This window comes from Tyto alba, unplaced genomic scaffold (genome assembly GCF_018691265.1).
Source record: "Tyto alba isolate M040663 unplaced genomic scaffold, T.alba_DEE_v4.0 Super-Scaffold_28, whole genome shotgun sequence".
Taxonomy (NCBI): Eukaryota; Metazoa; Chordata; class Aves; order Strigiformes; family Tytonidae; genus Tyto; species Tyto alba.
The window spans coordinates 10,207,323-10,229,199 of record NW_024881302.1 but is presented as its reverse complement, the minus strand read 5'-3'; the positions used below and the strand labels follow the sequence as shown (position 1 = coordinate 10,229,199).

The 21,877-nt window shown below is 44.4% G+C and overlaps 1 protein-coding gene and 1 long non-coding RNA gene across 5 annotated transcripts in view; one reads left to right on the top strand and one right to left on the bottom strand.

The window, feature by feature from the left end:
* The window catches only part of XYLT1 (xylosyltransferase 1), a 207,004-nt gene extending 197,232 nt beyond the window's left edge, over positions 1-9,772 (top strand). For 2 of the 3 annotated variants that reach the window (XM_042798417.1, XM_042798415.1), the window contains one exon: positions 1,863-2,575. In XM_042798417.1, coding sequence (XP_042654351.1) covers positions 1,863-2,185 — 323 coding nt within the window. In that variant the 3' untranslated portion in view covers positions 2,186-2,575. Of the gene's footprint in view, positions 1-1,862; positions 2,576-3,278 lie in introns of those variants that run through there. The other variant, XM_042798416.1, reaches the window with a different exon arrangement.
* Positions 9,232-20,804, bottom strand: LOC116959344. 2 transcript variants are annotated; one of them, XR_004405784.2, is made up of 3 exons: positions 20,672-20,804; positions 15,197-15,329; positions 9,232-11,897 (listed from the first exon to the last, which is right to left on the bottom strand). It is a non-coding gene; the product is annotated as an uncharacterized LOC116959344 (long non-coding RNA). The 2 variants fall into 2 exon arrangements; XR_004405783.2 differs by lacking the exon at positions 20,672-20,804 and having other exon boundaries at positions 15,197-15,718.
* Positions 20,805-21,877: the final 1,073 nt, after the last annotated feature.

Genomic DNA, 21,877 nt, shown 5'->3' with positions numbered 1-21,877 from the left:
TCCTATGTAATTAATATGTTGACAAACAGTCTTCCATATATAATTGCTTCCAAAGGAAGAAATTTAATCATGTGTACTTGTTCTGTTTCTTAAACTGCAGTGCTCTGGCAGAGCACGCTTCTGACACATGTGCATGGAATAAACTCATTTTGACTAGAGGGTATTGTGGATATCTACTATTTAAAACAAAAAGAGGGGTTTAGATTAATGCAGAAACAGTTAAGTGATGTATAATGGTGATGGAGATGTGCCGAACTAATTTAACTGGGGAATTGAAGTAATGGACTTGCACAGTATTTGACATTAAAGAATTTGCAAATGTAACAGCAAAGCTCCAATTAAATGTCCCTTTTCCCTCTAAATAAATGTACTGATTTATTGCCAGAGCCTGAGATACTGTCCTCTGCATGGAAGAAAGGACTCAGTGTCAGACTGCAGTGCAAGCAGCAAGGACATGTGGAAGGAATTGTAGCCGTGAATATGTAATTCCTGGCCTCTAAATGCTATCTGAGTGCGGTGGCTTTCCTAGCCTGGAGCGCCCTGAATGGGCCCATTTTGTGTTCTAGACAGTGTGTATGTTGGCAGAGCTAAACATATCCTCTGGGTTGCCGGAGTGAGGATGCTAGGGAAGTCAGCTGAGAACAGAAAGAAATGGTTGAAAATTTACTCCCAAGAGACACTCAGTGAACATTTTTGGAGGGCCCCATTCTGATGTTATGAGCAGCAGCTTGGTGCACTCGCAGACCTTAAGAAGCCAGTCAGCCTTAGACAAGGGCAGTCTGACCCACAGTGTCCAATTCAAGGCCTTTGAAGGCATTATCACAATCTGATGGTGATTTTTACTGCAATATTACAGATTTGGGGCAGTATACTTCATTTTGCTGAGGTTAGAAGAGTTACTGTAAGGAAAGCAACCACAGTGCAAAGGAAAGCGTCATTAGGAAATGGTTGTGATACATTATTCGGCACAAGAGCTTGAAATGTAATTGTCATTAGAGAATACTTTCACAGTGAGACTGGAGCACTTACGGGACTGATGCTGGGGCTACACATTTTTTTATGGGTCCGATCTGTCCAAAGCCATGGTGTCGTCCTTTTAGTGCCAGGAATGGCACCACCTGGTTTTTGGAGGCAGATTGAGCTAACAAATGTTGTGACTTTTCCACAGCAGGACAAAGTTCGTCAGTTTAGAAAAAAAATAAAGGCTGAGATTTTGGCTTTTCCTCCTAGACAAAGCAGTGATAGCACTTGAAAGTCTTAAGAGGGTCGCCAGCCTTCACACACCAAGTGTCCTTGAACTGTTCCCTAATTTTGAGGCACAGCCTTCCCTGGGTGTCCACAGGGGTAACTTCAGCTGCACGGGGCTTATCTCCCAGACTATTTCTGCAGTGAAAGAGGCAAAATTAGCTTAGTTTCTCCTGAGAAGGAGCTGCATGTTGATCAGGCTCCAGGTACAGACAGGAGCTCATATCTGGGACACCCTTGCAGCTGGGCCTGCCTTTCTGTTGTGCTGTGTGGAACAGCTCTGTGTCAGTCTTGGCTGTTCTGCAGCTCTGGGGATGCCGGTTGTATGTGATGATGATAAGGATGACACTGCTTTCAGGCTCAGTGCTTCACCCTGCCAACGCAGCGCTTGCAGGCTTAGCATCACGGTGAGTGGAGCTTGCAGTGGTGAGCACGAGGAGCTGAAGTGCTGAGCACAGCCGGTCATCCACGGGATGCGGTGTGTCCTCAACGCTGGAGAAATGGACTGTAGCACACCACTGACTTCTGCCCTTTTGTTTGCTCTACCCTGAGATCCTGAAGGTTTGTTTTGTGTTTTTTTAATGCACCAACTTACGAGTTTATTTCTGCATTTCCAGAGGAAGCCATGAAGTATCACAGCGGGCCTCCAAAGAATGCATACATGGAGCAGAGCTTCCAGGGCTTGAACCCTGTCCTGAATATCCCCATCAGTGCCGCCCGCGTGGACCAGGCCAAGAGGAATGCGGGGCTTGTGGGCACCCGGCTGGAAGCCTGGGTGGACTCTCTGGTCGGCGGCATCTGGTCGGCCGTGGACATCTGCAGCACCGGCCCCACCGCCTGCCCAGTCATGCAGGGCTGCGCTCAGACAGCCTGGAGCTCCCTGAGCCCGGACCCCAAATCTGAGCTGGGCCCCGTCAAACCCGACGGTCGCTTGAGGTAGCATCCGGTACGCTCTCCTCCGGCATAGGTTTTTAAAAGGGAATTTAACCTTGCTCATATGTGAATCTCAAACCAGATTTCAGAAGCCTAAGGGAACATTATACTTTTTTGTTACTTATTGCAACCTAATGAATTAAAAAGAAAAAAAAAAAAAAAAAAACAAACAAACAAACAAAAAAACCAAAACAAAGTTCTGACAAAGCTTTTGGTGCTGCCCTCCCCTTCAGCTCTGTCGGGAGCAGCTTGGTCATCCCGCAGCCTCTTGGCTGTACCGCACACCGCTGCACCCCCCACCTCTGCGGGTTTCAAAACGGTAGCAGCAAGCCATGGAGAGGGCAGTGAAGGAGCAGCTGCTAAAAGTGTTTTTTAAAAATAAATTTGTCTGTACCTCTGCTGTTTCATAGGCTTTCATTATTTTGCTACCATGAATAAATCACAGCAAAATTCCCTTTTACTTACACTTCCTGGGAAGGTTGGTTACTGCAGGCTAGAGCCTGTATGGCCACATTACCTCACAGAACATGAAATAATTATGGTACATTCTCAGTCTTTTTTTTTTTTTTTTTTTTAAATAACACAAAGTAATTCTGGACTTGGCTAATGTCTGTAATCCTAGTTAAAGAAAACAAACAAAAGCCAAAACTTTCAGACTATTCTGAGATTTTTTTAAACTAATTTCATGATAAACCCTAAATGGAACCAGTGTTTTGCTATATTAGTCTTTTATGTCTCATGCAGTCAGGTTCAGGATCTGGGTACTAAGAGTATTAATTTAAAGAACAAAGAGGCATTTTGGATTTTGGCCCTTTCAAATCTGCAGGTTTTTTTCTAAGCCCACCAGTACCTAAGCTTTTTTGCAGAATTCCAGTACAGCAAGTGTGTATGTGTAGGTTGGGGGTGGGTTGTGATGTATCTGCTCACACCCTCTGCCGATTTTGCTCATGAGCTGCACTGAGTTTTTTTCTCAGGCAGTGGAGTTGTGTGGAACAAGTAAAATGGTAAAAATTGGGATGTAAATCTGCAACAACACTTTTCTTGCCTACTTTGAGTAGTGGCTAGTAAGTCTTAACACTAATTCCCTCCCTTGATCTCAGATCTGCCAGCTCTTCATGAAGAAGGGTCCTTCTAGGCTTGTGCAGGGCATCTGGAAGGCTGTGCAGGACATGGGTTCCTGACCGACGCCACGAGCTGAATGTGGAGGAGAGCAATGCCTTGTTTCTCAGTGCTTTTACTTTATTCTGTCAACAAACTATTCTTGCCTGTCTTCAGAATTTATAGCGGGCTGCATCCTGTTTTAAATAGGCATGTTTTGCATCATTTTAAGCTGCATTTTCTACATCAGGAAAAAGACTCATTTACATTCCAAGAACTTTTTAAAATATAGGTTTTATATGAAAATTCATCTCCAACTAAAGCTTTTTACATTAGTATAAAACATGCACTTTGTTGTTGTTGCTGTGGTAATCTCTCGTTAACAATATAACCCAAAAGGCTATTAAAAGCTGTTGGGTTAATTAGGAAAAAAATCCTGTTGATGGAGTAAAGTAAGGTATCTGTTTACCCTTCTGTGTGTATGGCTCGCTTTCTGCTGGTGAGAGTTAAGTGTCTGCATCAGGAGGGAAATAGGCCCTTAAATCATTCCATAATCACATCTCACAGAAAGGTTGAATTCCCTTTTAAACAACAGTTGCAAGATGACGGTAACACACAGATCCCAGTGGCTTGTAGTATCTCTCTCCATAGTGTTGGTTTAAAGCTACTTGCAGTTTGCTTTGGACTTGAAATTGCAGTGTCAGCTGTGCTGGCATTAAGGCAGAGCATTGAAATGTTTATCTGGCACAAAAATGGATGCATAGAAGGAACAATTTAGGTATTTATTATTTATGTTTTAGTCAATGACTAATTAGTAGGTGCTGCTTTTGCAGCTGAAAGATTATGTTATCTTACTAACTGAAGCTGCCTTTATTAAGAAAAGGCTTTCCTCCCCTCACACCTCCCTTTCTTTTTTTGTCTTGATTTTGTCAGTCACGAGAGCCATAGTTTTAGGAAAGCTTGTAGCAAAGAAGAGCTGGTTGAAGTATTTCAGTCAAAACAGTGTTCCAGCCTTTCAACCGGCTCTAGAAGCAAGCGTGTTTAAAACCAGGGTTGCCAACAGGTTTATATAATAGAAACACAGTGTTATTACTTATTCAGTAGGAGTTTTTTTAACAGTGCTTGTTTTTAATCTAACATTCCTTCCTGAAGTTCAAATTTTCTGGGGACCTCCAATCCTCACTGTGAAATTCAGGGCTTCAGTCGTACTGATGCAATGGCAACTGCACAGCTCAAGCCCTGCAGGTTAAATGAAGAACATCATATTTAGGGCACCCAGTGAAATTTGTTAACAATCCTAGTCAGTGATTGTTCTCAATAAGAGTACTGGGGTAGTCGCAAAATTTCAGTCCGTCTTGCACGTAATCATACGTTTAAGGGTGCGCCCACACACACACATACAGATAACTTGATTTTTAAATTTGATACTTTTTTTATTCTTAAGCAGGAATGTTTTTAAGTGCTTTGTTGATAAGTTTTAATTATTAACTGGACCAAGCAGAAAGTGGCAACGATCCCATCTTTTGTGGTTAGAAGAAAATCTGCCACTTTTATCATTTAAATTGTAAGATGCAAATTATTCTGTTTTAGTACAAAAAATGGAAAGAAAACAAATGGTTGCTGATATATCTATTTACATTATATACTAGGTTTGAAATATCTCGGAACAAAATTTATATTAGTTTATTTTCTGAAAGACAAAAAGCATCTACAGAAATAAGTTTTGTAGCAAGCTGGTAATCCCAGTGCTGCTATTAAAAATTATGAAATAAAACTGAAGAGGCTGATCCTGCAGTTCTTTGTCAGGCAAAACTTCCACAGAGAGTACTGCTGAGTAAGGACTTCAACGGCAAGTCCATCATAAATAAAAGGTGTGACAGTATGCCATAAGTAAATACTGTCAGTGTTTGAAGTCATCAAAGGACGAGCTGCCGTGTTTGGAACATCTGGGGGCAGTGTCAAGTTTTGGACCTAAACAACAACCTTACTATAGCTCCTAATATGGAGGCACAGAGACATAAGTTACATGTGGGACACTGTCTGAGTTACAAGTTCCTGTAGTTAAGAAGAAAAACCATGGAAAGCAAGACTCTTTGCATCAGAGATCAGAGCTTGCTTCAAGCTGATGCTGTGCAAGCACTGCTAAGGCCAACGTCCTGCTTAGTGGCTTTTCTGGCTCTGAAATGGCAGGCACTTGGAGCCTGTGATGAATATTATGTATTGTTAGAAGAGAATAACTTCACAGATCTTACATTTGGTGAAAAGGAGAATTCAGAGCAGGGACACATAGTTCGTACAAAACAAGCAAGTTATGCATCTTCATTTGAATGTGCAAGTGTTATTTTCCAATCACACTGGCTAGTCCTTGCTGAATAGGACTCCAGCTGAAAGCCAGTTTTGATCAAAATCCCTTTCTGTGGAGAGGGGTGTATTTCCATATGCACACATTTGTCCTCCGTGTGTGGTGCTTCGCTCATTTAAATTCCCTGCCCATGCTGCACGATATCCAAGTAACACTTCTGTGATCAATCAGTATTACACAGAAAGGGAATGTGGCAAAATGCAGAACATCTACATATGTGATTTAATGAATTATGTCCAAAGTCAGTCTTAGCATTATGCAAACCTGTTTATATGGTAATGTTAAACCCTGAGGCTAATAGAAATAGCTCAAAAGACAGTTTATGTTCAAATTTGTCCAATTCTTTCTTTGATGACATTTGGACATTGAGTAGTAATATTTGTATTTTCATTTTCTGATATTCAAGGTTTTTTTAGAATTGGAATTATGTCTTCATTTTTTGTGCTCTCAGCAGAGAGTTTTAACAGTTCCTTCATGATAGCAAGTGCTCTACAAGAAAGTCAGTCTGTATCTCTGTTGTTAAGCCTTCATTATTGCTAAGCCTAGAGATAAAGGAGTGTGCATTCGTGTGTTACAAATTGACTTCCCTAGGTATTGGCTTCAGTGCACAATGCCCGTACAGTTTTTTAACAGCATATTAACAATGATCCTGCAGCACCTTTCATAAAGGACCAACTACTATGTATTCACCTTTTGTCCGTCTGCTACAGCACTAATTGCAATACTAATGAAGTCTTCATCACTCTTAGCTACAATTATAGTGAGCAGCGTAGTGAAGTCAGTGAATCAGAACTGGGATACTCTAAACCTGACCAAAGAGAGAGATGATGGGTAAAGAAGATGTTGAAACTTTACAAAAGTTTGACACAATTGTGCTGCAACAAAAATTTGAACAAGCTGGGCACCTTCTGCAGAGCAAAGCTGAGAAATGCTGATACCGTAAGATCTCAGCTTTGACTTCCCAGATAAAAAGAAAACAAGATCCAGATTGTTATTGTGGCCAGACAATGAGGACCAACTTTCTGTTGATTTCTCTAGTTCTCTTTCATCCCAGCTGTCAGAGAACTGCCAGCTTGCCGCTGGCTATCACACCCTCCTCGTTGTCTTCCCAGATCCCAAAGCTTCAGGGGTTGGCCACAGGAAACCTTGGCTAACTCCACCTCTTTCCATTAAGCAGGAAGTTTTGTACTTGTGTGAGCCAGATCCCTTAGGCTTCTTCAAAAACCCCAGCTGCAAATCAGAAAAGTTTACTTTTCAGAGCAGCCTTCAGTCAGCCCAGTAGTAACAGACATGAAAGAGCTGGTAAAAGTGATAGCAATTATCTTTTCCTGATTTTTAGGCATGGGTATTTAATATATGTAATAGTAGGTTTGGTTATTTCAGCAACAGAGTAAGACCAACCTGGTAGAAAGTGGCTAGCAGCGTTTCCCACTGGCCTTTGCTTCAGTTTGGTTGTGAAAAGATAATGATCCATATGTACTTTTGGTTCAGCCACTCACGGCCTCCAAGATAGTCTTAGGGGCTCACAGGACATTACATTAAACCCGTATTACATGACAATTGAAAACGTCACATAAAAAAGTCTTGCCAGACCAAACCCTCAGGCTTCTGCCAAGACAGCTCCAGAGAGGGCAGGAGGGATGTAGTGTTGGAGGGGACAGGACGCTGCCGGGTTAGGGGCCCAGCAGGAGTTCCTGAGAGCAGGAATACCTGCGGCAGAGCCCCTGCTGAGGGCAGTTGCTGTTGCAGCCAGGCACAGCAAAACAATTTGGGTGAATTAGGGTTAAGGGCAGCAAGGACGAATTTGTAGGGAAATACCTTTTTTTCTGTAGACTCTTCAGGAGGGAGCAAATGCTCTGATTTGCAGCTCCCTTTGAATGTGTAGAGTAGAAGAGACTGGCCTTTGAAAACCTTCACCACTACCATCACAGTAAGGGAAAGAAGAATCAGGCTGAGAGCATTTAAAATTGAGGCAACAAGATCTTGCAGCCCATGTTACCCAGGACCGAAGTAGCATTAGGCTGTCTCCAGTGAAGTGTGGTGTTGGCAGCGATTAACCCTCTGCAGGTACCGCGTTGGTTTTGTTCCTTTTCGCTAGCAGTAGTGTGTAGATCACTCTCTGCTCTTTGCTTCTGCCTTGGTTACCTTCTTTTGCTCATGGGTGCTACCACAGCTGCTACCTCACTGTGTCTGCAAACACGTTTACCTGATAACAACAAAAAAAGGTACCAGAAATCTCCTTGAACTGAATGTACAATCTATGCAAATTCTCTTTCTACTTTGTTAAAATCTAGAAGTATTACTTGTAACCTTGCCAAATAAACAGCAAGATACTGTACAGGTGCCTCTGATAACAGAGTGACAATTCTAGGCGCGGTTCATTGCGCTGCATTTGTATATTGTACTGACTTGACTTGTCTTTGGTTCCGTTGTAATTAACACCCTTGACTGAGAAGAAAGCAATCTCTTGCTAGGGGAGGACCTTCAGTTTGCTGGGAATATTCTGGAGGAGGATGTCTATGGCATTTCATTTTATTTTCCTGCGTACCTCCAAAAGAAGGCACAGACCTGCTGGCCAAAATTAGGATGTTGTTTCAGATTTTCCTTGGGTAAATCCTTATCAGCTTTGGATCGCTTGGTGTCTGTTCCCATTGTGGCATCCAGTGTGTTGCCCCTTAAAGAAAGCCTTACTTTCATCCTTTCTAAATGTGGCCTTAAACTGTGTTAGGAAATTTGGTGTTGTCTGTGTCTTGCTCACTTTTTCTGTTTGTTGTGGAATGAATAGAAGGCACCTTGAGATTTCTATTACAGCTCAGTTGTGTTGCTGTCAGCTTACACTTCACAAATACAATAGCAATTGCTTACAAATGCAGTCTTTAAGGGAAGAAAATGACCTTCCCTTTGGGCAAAAGGAAGGCTTAGACATTCATATAAACCTTAGGAAATTATGAGCCCTGTCTTTTGCAACTCACTGTAGATAAGGAAGGTTGATTTAATTACCTACAAACTACAAACTTAATAACCTTTAATTTATCTTCAGACTGTAACAGACAAACTGCTCTCAGCTGCACAAGACAAATTCTGAGTAATTTCACTCATTTTGATATGACATAGTAGCACTCCTTTCTGATTTGTACTGGTAGCTGGGAGAATATATATCCTCTTAGTGGTATGGTCTTAAAATCTGAAGAATGTCACCACATGAGGCTAGATTTTGAACGACTGTTGGGAATCTGACAGTACACTTAGAAGATAGAGGAGTCTGGTTCTATCATCTAAGTCATAAATGCATTTCCAAAAATCTGGCTTTTGGAGCTTCATCCAAAGGTTGTCAAAGTCAGCAGAAACCAAGGACTTCTGCTAAGGCTCATATCTGTTGGGTTTCTTTAATACTTTTCTCCGTGAGAACTCTCATGTTTCAGTAGCACCAATATTCCCGGCAGGCTGCAGTGCTTTTAGGAATCCCACATCCTATCCTGTTTTGGTATTCAGATGAGGATACAACCCAAAGGCAACTGAAAAGGGTTTACATAGAAAACAAGATTTGTGAACAAAAAGTAATTAATTCAAGTTAATGAAATGATTTTTCTGACTTTGTCATTTTTGTTTTGTTTTGATTGGATTTTTGTATTGCCTAACATAGTCCGTAATAAGTTATTCCTGTTCTGTCATTTTCAAAGACTGGTGGTAATATAGTTTTAAGAAATAACTATTTTGTTATAGATCATAATATGCATAAAATTGTACAGAAATATTTTGTAAGCTATTGAATAAGAAAAAATAAAACCATGTATATACAGCAAAGTTTAAAAAAAAATTGGAAATTCAAATGGAACACACTGAAAGATGTAGATATTTTGCTATTTATTTAAAGGAGTATTTTATGAGATATTGAAATGTCTTAAATTGACTGGTAATCAAAGTTCAAAGTCAGAATGCTTTTCTTGTAGTAGAATGTGACTTTCAGCAATTATTGCACTACCCGTTTTTTCACCCTTTTGTCTTTCATTTAGCAGAAAACAATGTGCCTTAGCTGTATTCTTTGTTAATGGGAATTTGGTTTTTTTGTCTGACAAAGCAAATTTTTTTGCAGAAAAATAAATGGATGTATTAAATACTGTATTATACCAAAAACACTGCAGTTGTATATAAATGCTTTCTGTCATACTGTGTTTTCAGATGCAGAATTTTAAAATTAAAAAAAAAAAAAAAAAAAGGCTGTCTTTAGGAATAGATGTGCATCTCAGATTATTTTCAACCCTACTAAGGTATGTCTTTATTTAAAAGAACTTTGTTGCTTGGCGATAGGAACTAATGTTAGAGCTGGCTGTTTACAAGGACAGCAAAACATAGGCCCTTCGCCTTCACTGGAAGGATGAGCTGAAAAAGACACATTTCTTCAATAGTGCTCCCAGTGGGCTATGGACCCAAACCAGCCATTGCCTAACGTTCCTCCAGCATGAGCGCTTACATCTATTTTCTTACCCACAGGCTCCACTCTGAGCACTGATTTCTTAGAGCTGCTTCCATAGATGCGATGGGGAAAAACAGTTAAATTCTCCTACAAGTGGGTGATCGGTATCTTTAGCACCATCCTCATGATGTATTGCAGGTTTGTCTCCTAGTGCTGCTTTTTGAAGTGGGATGCTTGAAAAAAAACCTCCTTGATGACCTTCCAAAAGTCTTTGACACCACCAGGAGTCTGCGTGACTTTTTCATGCACCCCCAAGCAGTGCTGCAGGTTCTCTTGGCAGCCAGAGCTGCTTTTGATCTTGTGTTTTCTTTTCACCTGCTGTTCAGGAATTCCACTCTTTTGGCACTTAGATGCAATGAGGTCTGTTTAAACAGAGGAGGGAACACGGTGCTAATATTTTAGTCCTGGCACAAAGAAAAGATTTTCTGTGGAGGGGAAAAAGGGAATTTAAAAAAAAAAAAAAAAAGAAAGACTGCTCTCTCAGTTTTGAAGCCTGGTTTTATTTATAGATGGTGTAAGAGTATGCTGCTTTTTTGCTGGCTTCTTCCTCATCCAGCTGCTAATACTCATGGCATATTAAAAAAAGCTCAGCCTTTGTTTTAATTATCTCCAAATGTGTCATTGGCCTCTACTTTAAAGAAAAGGAAAAAAAAAAAAAAAAAGCATCAAGCTACCAGGTGCTCAAGTGCTTTGTTTTCTTTGTGAACTTCAGCTAGACTCTGCACGCTCTTTGAGGCTCCACACAAAAATCTCAATGCATCATGGAATGGTCTGAGCAGTCTACAGTCTCATGCTGGCTTGAAAGACTGTATTGCTGCTTGAGATAGCGTCATCAGATTTTTGCATCTGCCATGCCTAATATGTCTTGATCATAATAAATATTTATAGAGTGTAGAACATAGTTAATTCACGGTAATGACACAAAACTTACTGCAGAGCAGTTTGCCAATAGGAAGGCACAGTAAACCAAGTGCAACAGGAATGAGGTATTTAATTGCCTTGACAATAGGGATTTCATTTCAGTGCCCAGATATTTGACATTTCTTCATTCGTTACTAAAGAATCTGTAGCCTATTTTCTAAAAGCAGAAAATGTTAGTAATCTGAGGCTTCACAAATGCAAACAGCTGTAAATCTCTGCTGGTTAATAATGCTTAAAAAGCAGGAAATTCATGAGGTTCTGCAATAGTTAAAAACCAGACACGGACAGCAATTTTTCATTCTTTTATGAAAGATGATCTTGGCTATTCTAGTGCGCAATCAGCACCTCAGCATGGTTTATTCTCTCACCTGGGTGCCCTTGGCTGGAAGCCCTTGCTTGCAGGGCTGTGAAATAGGGCACAGCTGGGACACCGACTGCTGAGCCCACCCAGCTGAGGAAGGCCCGAGCCTGGAGTTGGGGGACATCGGGGAGACCAAGTTCGGACACTGGTTTGTTCTGGGCAGCTCTCCATCAGTGTCATGCCAGGATCCTAGTTTCACTGGCAAGGAGTTGTTTCAGGTTAATTTATTAATAGTATTAACACAATACAAAAATATGCTGCATTTGGCAGCTTTAAGCCTGATCCAGCCTCTACTTGTGAACTTCTAGAAAAGACCAGACTGGACTTTTCAGCTTCAGCTAAAGCAGAATGTGAATGCACATGTTTGCTGAGCACCAGCAACTACCCACTCCTGGGGAAGCGTTTGGCTCCACAGCATTTGTGAGCCCAGACGTGAAGCTTTCTGCAGCAGCAATGTGTACGAGAGGATGCTGTGGGCCCTGCTGGGTCTTCTGTCCGTCTGCCTGAATGGAAATGAAAAGATGTTTGAAATGCAGCAGGAATATGACATGGGTTTGGGTGCCCCGGTATTTAAGGTATAAAGCAGACATTTGTGCCTAATTTGCCAGTGTATGTTACAAGATGTAAACCACTGTCTCCTTCTCATCATAAAGTATCTGTCATGTTCTTCCGTGCTGGTTTCAGGCTGCCAGCGGTCCCTTCACCTCTGAAGTAAGCCCTCTACCCAAACACGCCACACAGTTCTCCCAAGCCTCCAGCTGCCCACCCGGCTGCGCTGCCGCGGGCGCAGCCCGACCCGAGCCCTGCCGAGGCCCCGGCAGCCCGGGCAGGGCAGCCGCGGGCAGAGCGGGGCAGCACCGGCGGAGCGGAGGCTCCCGGGCTCGCACAAAGCTCCCGTCCACCAGCAGTGCAGAGGTCCAGTAGCGGCAGCTCACATTAGTTATAGACCCATTATAAAACACAGATTTGACTTCAGGCCAAATGTAATGCATATATATGACTATACATATATGTAAACGTACACATGTAGGTCTGTATGTACCTATATGTAAAATCAGAACTGCAGAATAATTCTGGTTTCTGGGACTCTGGGGAGGTTAGCTGAGCCGATGCCCTGCCTGAAGCCAGACCAGCCTAGGCTAAAACACAGCGCAAACACTCTTTCATCTAAGCCCTCCCAGGCTGGCTGCCCGTGTCCCACCTCTGGTCCCTCCCCGGACGGGGCCGGGGCTGGCACCCTCGCTCCCCTCGCCAGCACCGCCCGATGCTCTGTGAAGGTGTCAGCACCTTTCCAAGCACCTCTGATTGACATCATTGCCTCAAAACCGCCTGCACAGCCACCGCAGCCCTTCCCAGGTCTCTGGGCTGGTTTGGGGCTGCCCCAAGTCTACCAGCCTATCCTTTTTATCTTTGACAGCCGCAGCAGCCAGGAGAAGAGCTGTGCGGGCAGAGGTGACAGAGCGGCAGGAGGGCAGCCCCGCTGAACCTGCTCCACCGCCGGCTGCTGAAAAAATGTTTCAAACAGGTTTTGCTTTGTGTTGGGTTGGGTTGATTTTTGTTTTTTTTTTTTTTTTTGCAGGGGGTGTTGTTGGGAGGTTTTTTGTGGTGTATGTTTTTTGGTTTGTTTTTTTTTTTGTTGTTGTTTTTTAACTTCATATCCTGGACACTGGGTCAGTCTGTTGGGGGCCCAAGCAGGCCTTTGGGTTTATGCGCCTCTCCCAGCCACTGTAAGAGACAGTTCAGAGCCTCCTAGACAGCTCTGAAAAGGTCAACAGTAATTAACAAAAGCGGTATAGCCAGGTTGTATTCAGTCCTTGTGTGTCTGGATGTTGTCAAGGCTTGCAACATTGCAGCCCCTTGCTACATGTGCCACTCCTAGGCTCTATTTGTATTTCCACCACCTATAAGTTATCCTAGAGGTGATAGCACAGCTGCGATGCAGGAACCTCTTCCCAAGGCATTTTAGCATTGCACAATGTATAGCCTTCAGTAGGAGCAGTATTTCACTTGTATGAGTTAAAATAATTTACTCCTCCTAGTCTGCTTCTGTAATTGTTTTTTTTTTTTCCTAACTAGGATTGCATAATAATAAAAGAGATTTGACTAGAAACATAAAGTACATTTTAATGTGATCTCATTTATGAAAGCCTATCACTGGATACATATGGCAAGGAAATGAAAGTATTCTTATAACAGATTAATAGCCAAGATCAAATATTTCACTTTCTAATAGAGTCTGCCTATATGTGCTTTTAATTCCTCGCTAAATTTAAATTTAAAAGGGCTCTTTTTGTGCGTTGAAAGCAAGCCACTGCCTGCCACGTCACCCCCGATTTTCCATTACTGCTCACTGATGGTTTGCATTCATTAGCACAAGACTTCAGCCCTGGCCTTCAGAGGAATAAATTACTTTTTGCCTCCAGGAAAAAAGAAAAAGTGATGTGAGCTAATTTCCAGTAGCCTGGCCATAGCGGGACCTGCCAAGCTGGGGGGCCCGGGGGCAGGCGGGTGTCCCCAGGCAGCGGCAGCGCAGGGGCCCACCCCGGCCTGGGCTGTGCCCGGCACGGAGGGCGATGGGGTTTGCCCACACGCTCGAGGGGAGCCGGGCACACCGTGGGCGCTGCCGCCGGGCAGACCCCAAGGAGTTTGCTGCCACCCAACGCAACCGCCACGTCTTCTCCCGGCTGCCCGTCTAAAAGCTTGCTCCAAAATGCTCCTCCCTCAGACAGCTTTGCACAGGGTAACATACGAAAGCCAGGATGAGGGCCCCGCTCGCCGGGCAGGCGGCTGGTTTTGCAGGAGGGCGGCAGGACCCCGGCCCGCAGTGCTCCTTGTGGCGCGCACTGCTTGTGCGTGGGGCAGCCAGCCCCAGCCGTGGGGAGGGCAGCACCCCTACCCCCGACCTGTACGGCAGAGACCTTACACCTTCCAGATGATTAAAGCAATGTCTGAAGGTATCTAAAAGCATGCACTTTCCTCCCAAAATTTCCTGTTTGGAAGCTTTTCACTGGTTTATTCCTTCTCTCCATAAAGCTGACAAGCCCTTAACCTGGGGTCCACCGGACCACCCCCCCCCGTTCCCCCAGTCTCTCTTTCAGGGTGCCAGCACTCGGCTACTTGCTGAGTCCGCGTTGCACCAAGGTCCCTTTCTTTTACGTGGGTAGGTAAGTGCTGAATTAATTTGTTCATTCATTTAATTAATTAACATAAATTAAGCCAGTAGCAATAAAAGAATGCATTAAGAACTAGCACAAACTTTTTTTTTTTATTTAGTATGCCTTAGCACGTGTGTGAATCAGTACCAAAGTGAACGTAACGCTGTGTACCAATTCAGTGAAATGACACTGATTTGTACCAGTTGGCTCCTGAGCCAGCCTCGAAAGCAAAATATTCCTTCTCCCCCCACCCCGCATTTGACTGGCCTTGAAGATATTATAAAACAAACCAGGAAATATCAATGGGGGACTAACACAGCAGCGATGCTCTGGGTTTATTTTTAGCCCAGCTCTCTGCCTGGTGCAGCTCAGCTTGTGCCCGATGTGCGTCACACAGAACTGAAGGAATTTGAAAGTGGCATCGCCATAACTGAACCCAGAATCCCCCAACCGCCCCCCCCCTTACTAACAGCCGAGAGGCTGCCTGTGCAGGGAAAGGGGCAGCGGGACACACTCTCTTCAAACCACAGAGGAGATTTGGGTGGGGTGGAACCTTAAACCACCTGTGTTTGTTTGAAGTGCTGCCTGCCTCACCCTGCTCCCCAGGCACAGAAAAGGAGAAGCAGTGGTAGGTTGAACACACTTACCAGCATATTTACCCTTAAAACAGGGGTGGCTGCAGAGTGGAGTTGGTCCTGCTGCCAGGAGATTTGCAGCCCACTGGTCCTTCCCGAATCACCTCTTCGCTGCCACAACACTTGGCTCCTTAGTGTCTCCAGGCTGATTAATTATAAAAAAAAAATAGGGCAAGATGAGAAATAGCAAGGCAGCAATTTGATTCTGCATCCACACTTTAATTTTGGCACACATCTGTGCATAGATGTGAAATGCATTTTAGAAACTCGGTGTTAATGATACTCATTTTCAGGGTCCGGAGCAAGGCTGGCACTGCCGGTGGGAACCGGTGGCGTTTCCTTCCTGGGCGCCAAGCGCCTCGTGTCCTGGTGCCCAGAGAGCCCAGGCAATGCCACGTGTGAGGCGAAAGTCTGAATTAGTCATGGTAAATAAATAACTTCAAAACAAGAGCTGGCTACAAACTACAGTTCACGTTACAGCAATATTCTTAAGTCTTAAGAATGTCCTTTTCTCTATGCCAATCTGGACCAAAAAGTGTCATTAACCCCCAAATACTGTTGCTCTCACACAGGGAGGCTGCTTTTCTTTCTGTATTTGCCTAATGTTTTGGCTCGATTGCTGACCGCCCTCAACTTCCTTTTCTCACTGTAGTTCTTTTAGGATTTTTGATGCATTAAGCTGAATCAACAACAAAAAAATACTATCTCTTTAAAAACACTGAAATAACCCCTAAATTGTTGTGAAAAGAAAAGCTGAGCGTGGCCCTTTTCCAGGTCCATAGTATAGTTTGTGTCTTCTGACAAGTTCAGCCACGTTTTCTGGTGTGGCTCCACAGAAACCTGTGCATTAGCTAGCAGTCCCTGCAGAAAACCACCGATTACTGCAAAAACCGCCCTGGGCAGCCCCAGTGCTCTGCAGAACGCCTGGCAGGGGGACGGCAGCACGGCCGTCCCGCACAGCCTGGAGCACACAGGGTCCCACCTTGATCTCGCTGGGTCTGGATGGGGATGAACAAGTGGTTTGGATCAGTCTGACACTGGCACAGCCAAGGGAAAGATGGGTGAGATTTATTCCTCCTGAGAGGAGAGGTGGGGAGCACGGCCTCTGGGAAGTGGGGTGGAAGACTTGGAGCACTTCATCTCAGCTCACCTCTGCAATTTGTTGCTAAGAGAGTCCATAAAGTGACAGCCTTCGCAACACATCTAAATCCACATGTGGTTATGCAGCAGCAGGGCTGCGTGTAGCCATGCCGATGCCGCACGCACTAAACGCCTGCAGCACACGCTGGGTGGGATAAGGGGATTTCTGCTGCCGCCCAAAAGCAGCTCTGGCTCTCAAGGGGAGGAGAGTCTCGCTAACTCAGTTCTTTTGGTTCCATTTCCAAACGAGTTTAATATTCATTTGCAAATGATTCATTCCCCGCTTTGCAAGGGGTTCTCCTCCCACAGTTAGCAGCAGGACTAATTAAGATGAGTTACATTGCGGGTATGGTTAAAGGATTTTTTTTTTCTGACGTGCTGGAAGAACCACAGTGCCATGGAGGTGATCATGTCCATGCAGGGGGCTAGCATCAGCATGGGGCCAACGGAGGGCTGCAGACCAAGCCTTGAAGGTCTTTTTTAGAGTGTCTAAAAATAAGGAAGGGAGGGGGAAATATGAGACACAATTGCTTAAAAGCAAATAAAACCATCTCTAGTGCATGCTAAAAGCAGCACAAAGTCTGTAAGTCTGGGGGATTTTTGTTTTGTGTTGTTTTTCCTCTAATTCCTGATTTTTTTTCTCTGGGGGCTCAGTGGGAGGAAGTGATGTGGGGTACATGAGCTCAGCCTTTGGTGGGTGAGGGTTTAGGCCCCCTCTCATGCAGGTGCTGTTAGCTGAATGACTTTGAATGGCATAAAATTCTCCATGTGACATTTCTGATTGTGTTGGGACAAAAACCTCAGCCCAGAATAATATCTCAGTGATATGTAGTACCAAAGAATCCCATTTTCTTCTGGATTTCAGCAAAGTTGGGGCTGGAATTACCTGGAGTCCTGGGTTGTAACTCATGCCTTTTACCAAAACACCAGTCAATACTCTGATGAGAAAACTCCCCCGAGACAGGTTTCATCAGGAGCTTGGGAGTTTTGCTTACTATATGACTTTTTAACTACTGTAAATTAGCACAGTTGAGTGACAGCACTGTCATCTCCAAACATAACTGGGAAATCAGCTGCTGCATCAGGAGAGCAATGCTGACAAACATTTCTGCAGGGTGCACACCTCTCTTTGCTAGCTGGGGACCCCAAGCTGCACTCCTAATGTCGGCCCCCAGGACTGGTGCACCAACTGTCAGGGTTCAGCTCCATAAAAACCCTCCTTGGTCTGCTGGGACCTTGTGCCTTAAAGCACCGTGCTGCGTTGCACACCTGGTACGGAGCGCAGGCGCGCCTCGGGCTGCTGCGGCTGGCGTGGCCGCGGCTCGGGGCTGTCCCACCACCTGCAGCTCCTGGGCTCACTCATGCTTCGCTGTACTTAGCCACACCAGATACCCCCAGCTCACCTTTTACATGGACGTACCTCGCCCCTGAGCCCGTGGCGAGTCACTGTGAAAATTACAGAATTGTTTTGGTTCTGCTTCGCATTAAAGGACATCTCATGTAACGCTCTTTCATGCTCTAACACTTTCTATTCCATCTTTTTGGAGGTGTTTGTCACCCATCCATCACTACATGGCAAGGGTCATGAAATACATCTAACCACACAGCCCCACATCTGTCCACGCACAAAAATTTCCAAAGAAGGGGCTTTTCTTCTTCCTCAGGGTTGATACATCACCAGTTATTGCACCTGCACTTGCTGTATGGTACTATTCAGAATGAAATATTATTAAGGCCCTGAATGATTAATCGACAACTGCAAAGTGTTAAATGCTACTGTGTGCTCTGTGCATTTCTTGGGGCTTGAGTGCCTGCAGTCTGCTGCAGTGGGGCAGGGCAGGGAGCACGCACCAAGAGTGTGGGACAGAGCTGGAGGGTGCTGGGGACACGTGCATGTACACGTATGAAAAGGGAAGGGAAGGACCTGCACTGAGACCTGCTTTTGGAGAAAAGAAACAGGGCTTCTTTGCTAGACATTAGAGCCTTGCACCAGTTTACTGTGCTGAAGTATGTGTTCTGCTGTATTTCACTACTGCACTCCAGAAAAAATTAAGAATTAATGACTGTAGGCATTCGGTCTCAGTATTTCAATGTGCCATGGTCTGGGTATCCTGTTCGAAAGTAAGGTGGGTTTGATGTCCAGTATAAGGTGATATAGATGTTTTGGTAAGTGCTTTTTGTCTTACCTCACTCTCCTCCAATTTGAATAATAAATTAGGCAACATTAACTAGAAAGAGGAATGTCAAAGCCCTCTTTAGTGGCTCAGCACTGAGGTGGAAGGTGGCACATAGCTGTAGGCAGGGGCACTTGGGCTCAGAGCTGCTGCTGGCCCAGAAAGCACAATCCTGATGCCAGTGAGAAGATACAGTGCACACCTTTGCACTCATTTCTCTGGAACAGGGACGGTCCTTTGGGTGACCTTTCTGTCACATGAGAAAAACTGTCAGCAAATCTGCCTCTGCTGTCTGAACAGGGCTGACCGATGAGAGAGTTGTTGCACATGGCTCTGTTGCAGGGCAGCTTCCTGACCTTTCCTCATGTAGAAGGGCTCAGACATCCACTGTCTGACCCATGGAGCAGCCAAAGAGCACCATGAAAGCTACCGTCTCCTGGTTCATGCACCCTGCCATCCCCATCTCCCCTTCTCTACAGCATCATAAAGAATTGCGGTGAATTAGGTGGAAAGTGGTGTGGCCATTCCCTGACCTTTCCCCCCTAATCAGAGGGGAAAAATCTCTACTCTCTAACTGAGAGGGTACTCTGCTGAGTGAAGTCAGGCTCTTGGATCCATACTTTGGCTTTTATAAAACATCTACCTGAAGGAAGACCAATGGCCAGAAGAAATGAAGTGTAGCATGTTGCATCTTGGTGTTTCTTGGGAGGTAACAAAATGGTCTTCACTATGAAAGCCATTTTTATTATCTGAGCTTTCATCTAATATTAATGGCCCATCCTTTAGAATTATAAGCTTGGCTGGGTTATAAGCACAGAATTTGCAGATGTTCATGCACGTGCAGAGCTTTACTGACGCCAGTCAGTGGCGTTATCTTGTGTGGTAAGACTTCCCACCTGGGGTTTAAGAAACAGGCGTTCAGCACCAGCCACTGAATCGCATGGGTAATCACTTATAGAGTCGTGTGCTTTTCTCAGAGTCAGCTCTGTTTAATTTTGATCTAAATTTTAAGATACGGCTCAGTGGATAAATATGAAGGGTTCTGCCATCCCAGGCCGATTGTATGTCATGTCCACAACTTCCTGCTGCTGTTTAATTCCTAATGATTTTCAATGTTGCATTTATATGGCAACAAATCTGCAGTTTAAAAACATTTTGCAAATGCAAGCCCATGTAGTATTTCCCTCCTGTACTCCACGTACAGTACCGCATTTTCACTGCTGTCCCTGGAGGCGTCTGCATTCATTTAGCTGGCCATAAATGAATGAGTAGCAAACAAACATTACGTATGAGGAAGCTGAAGGATGATGTGTGGGTTTAGGCAATGATGTTTGTGCAGGATTGTCCCATTCTTCCTCCTGTTCTTACACTTTGAGCCTCGTTCCTCTACTAACACACCAGGAGCTTTATCAAGACTTTCAATGTGAGAACTCACGGGTGTAAACCCAACAGATGCCCACGCCAGCCCTCCTCACTGCCAGGCACTGGCTGACCTGCAGCTTGCAACATGCCGGGAGTCCATCCATTCTCATTTGCTCAGAGTGTTATAAAACAGCCCTTCTACTTCTACTCGCTGCAGCTTGTTACATAAATATTGAATATCCAGTTAGGTTGCCCAGCACATGGAGCGATTTTGGGTTTTTCTCTCACTGGCACAGAATGGCTACTGTTAGCAGGGTGCAGCTGGCAAGGGAAACAGCAGCCACTCTCCCGTGGCTCCTTCCTTTTGCCCTTTGCACCAGGAGGTGTATCCCCTACCACCCCATTTGCCCCCAAGATAGGTACATTATATTGGGTCTGACAGGAGAGTCTGGCATAAAAATCACGTCTAATGAGAAATAAATGACTGGTTTTCCAAGGAATTCTTAAATTCAATTGATCAGCTCCTCACGAGATTGCCATTGTGCTACCCCAGGTTCTATTAGAGGTTTTGGCCCTAAAAATATTTGCATGAAAGCACCAACGGTTCCCAGCCTGATTGTTGGCTGCAGTCACTAAATGACAAGGGAGGAAACCCCATTTCTCTGCAGTAGATTCTTAACGGGGTAGTGAGGAGGGTGAAAGAGAGACGTTTGTGTCTGGCACGGGCTTGAGAAGAGGGGTGCTAGTGCTGCAGTGCCCCAGGAGGAGAAAGGGACAGCTCATTGCTGATCACACACTGTCTGCAACTTACGTCAGTGAGCGCTCATTGTGCAAGGCTGGGGCCGCAGAGGGCTGCAGGGGTGGTAGGAACACCATGGGCCGTAGCAAACATCTCCTGGCAGGAGGGTGCTGCACCTCCGGGACTTCATGCGGCAAAGCAGAGACCTGGGAGCTTCCCCAAACCTTGTAGCAGATGGAGAAATAATTTTGAGATCACTCATTTTTCAGTCTCATTCCCCGCCTGCTGCATCACTCCCTGCCTGTTTGCATAAGGCACAAGGTCTACTTTTAAAAGGCAATTTGGTTTTCTTAGCGACAAGGAGATAAACAAGCACCCTGAACTCTTTGGTTCCCTGCGGAAATAACTTTGACTCAAAATCTTTCCATTTATGGGCATAGTCAAAATAAAGTTCCCCAGAGAAGAATGACATTTTCTTAATTTTTTTCCCCAGTAGCCTCAGTGTTGGGTGCCTGCTGGAGTGAGGGAATACAGGAGGTGGAGAATAGATGCTCCTCTTGGAGCCCTGCTCTGCCCAAGGGCTCAGCCCTGCTCTGTGCACACCCCAGGACTCATTTAGATAGCATAAATCTGTCTTTTCCATTATAACACACCTGTACGGTCTCAGGGGCTGAAAAACAGCCCCTAAGACCAGCAGTGTCACTACAGCTCCCAGAAAAGATTTTAGGGACTGCACAGTGCAGGAAAAAAAGGAATGTTTTTCTGTGAGCTGGTGATTGTGGATGCTTTAGTCCCCTAGACCAAATTTCACTAGAGAACTTCTGCTTCCACATCTACCTCTGCCAGTCTCCCTTACGCTCAGTACATTCTTCTTAGGCAGATAAGTTTGTAGCAAAACAGCACTGAATCTGTATACCTAATATTTTTCTTATTACAAAAATATTTTTGATTGGAGGGCGGAGCAAACAATGTGTCCAATTTATACAAATTTTTACAGTTTTGAATAAAAGGGATGGAAGGAATATATAAAGAAAAACTGACAATTTACATTCCTTAGTGAAGCATGAGGCTTTCCCATCCAGAGGAACAAGACTTGGCTCAGCACCATTTTATAAGGAATTAACCAACATTTAAAGGCTCGTTGTTTGAAAACAGTCCAAAAAACCCAACAACATCCGTGGCTTGGTTTTCTCAAGTACTACTTAACTGCACGCTCTTCAGAAACCAGACCTGCCTTTCACATACATCGTGGGAAGCCACAAAGAGCTGTGGCTTTTC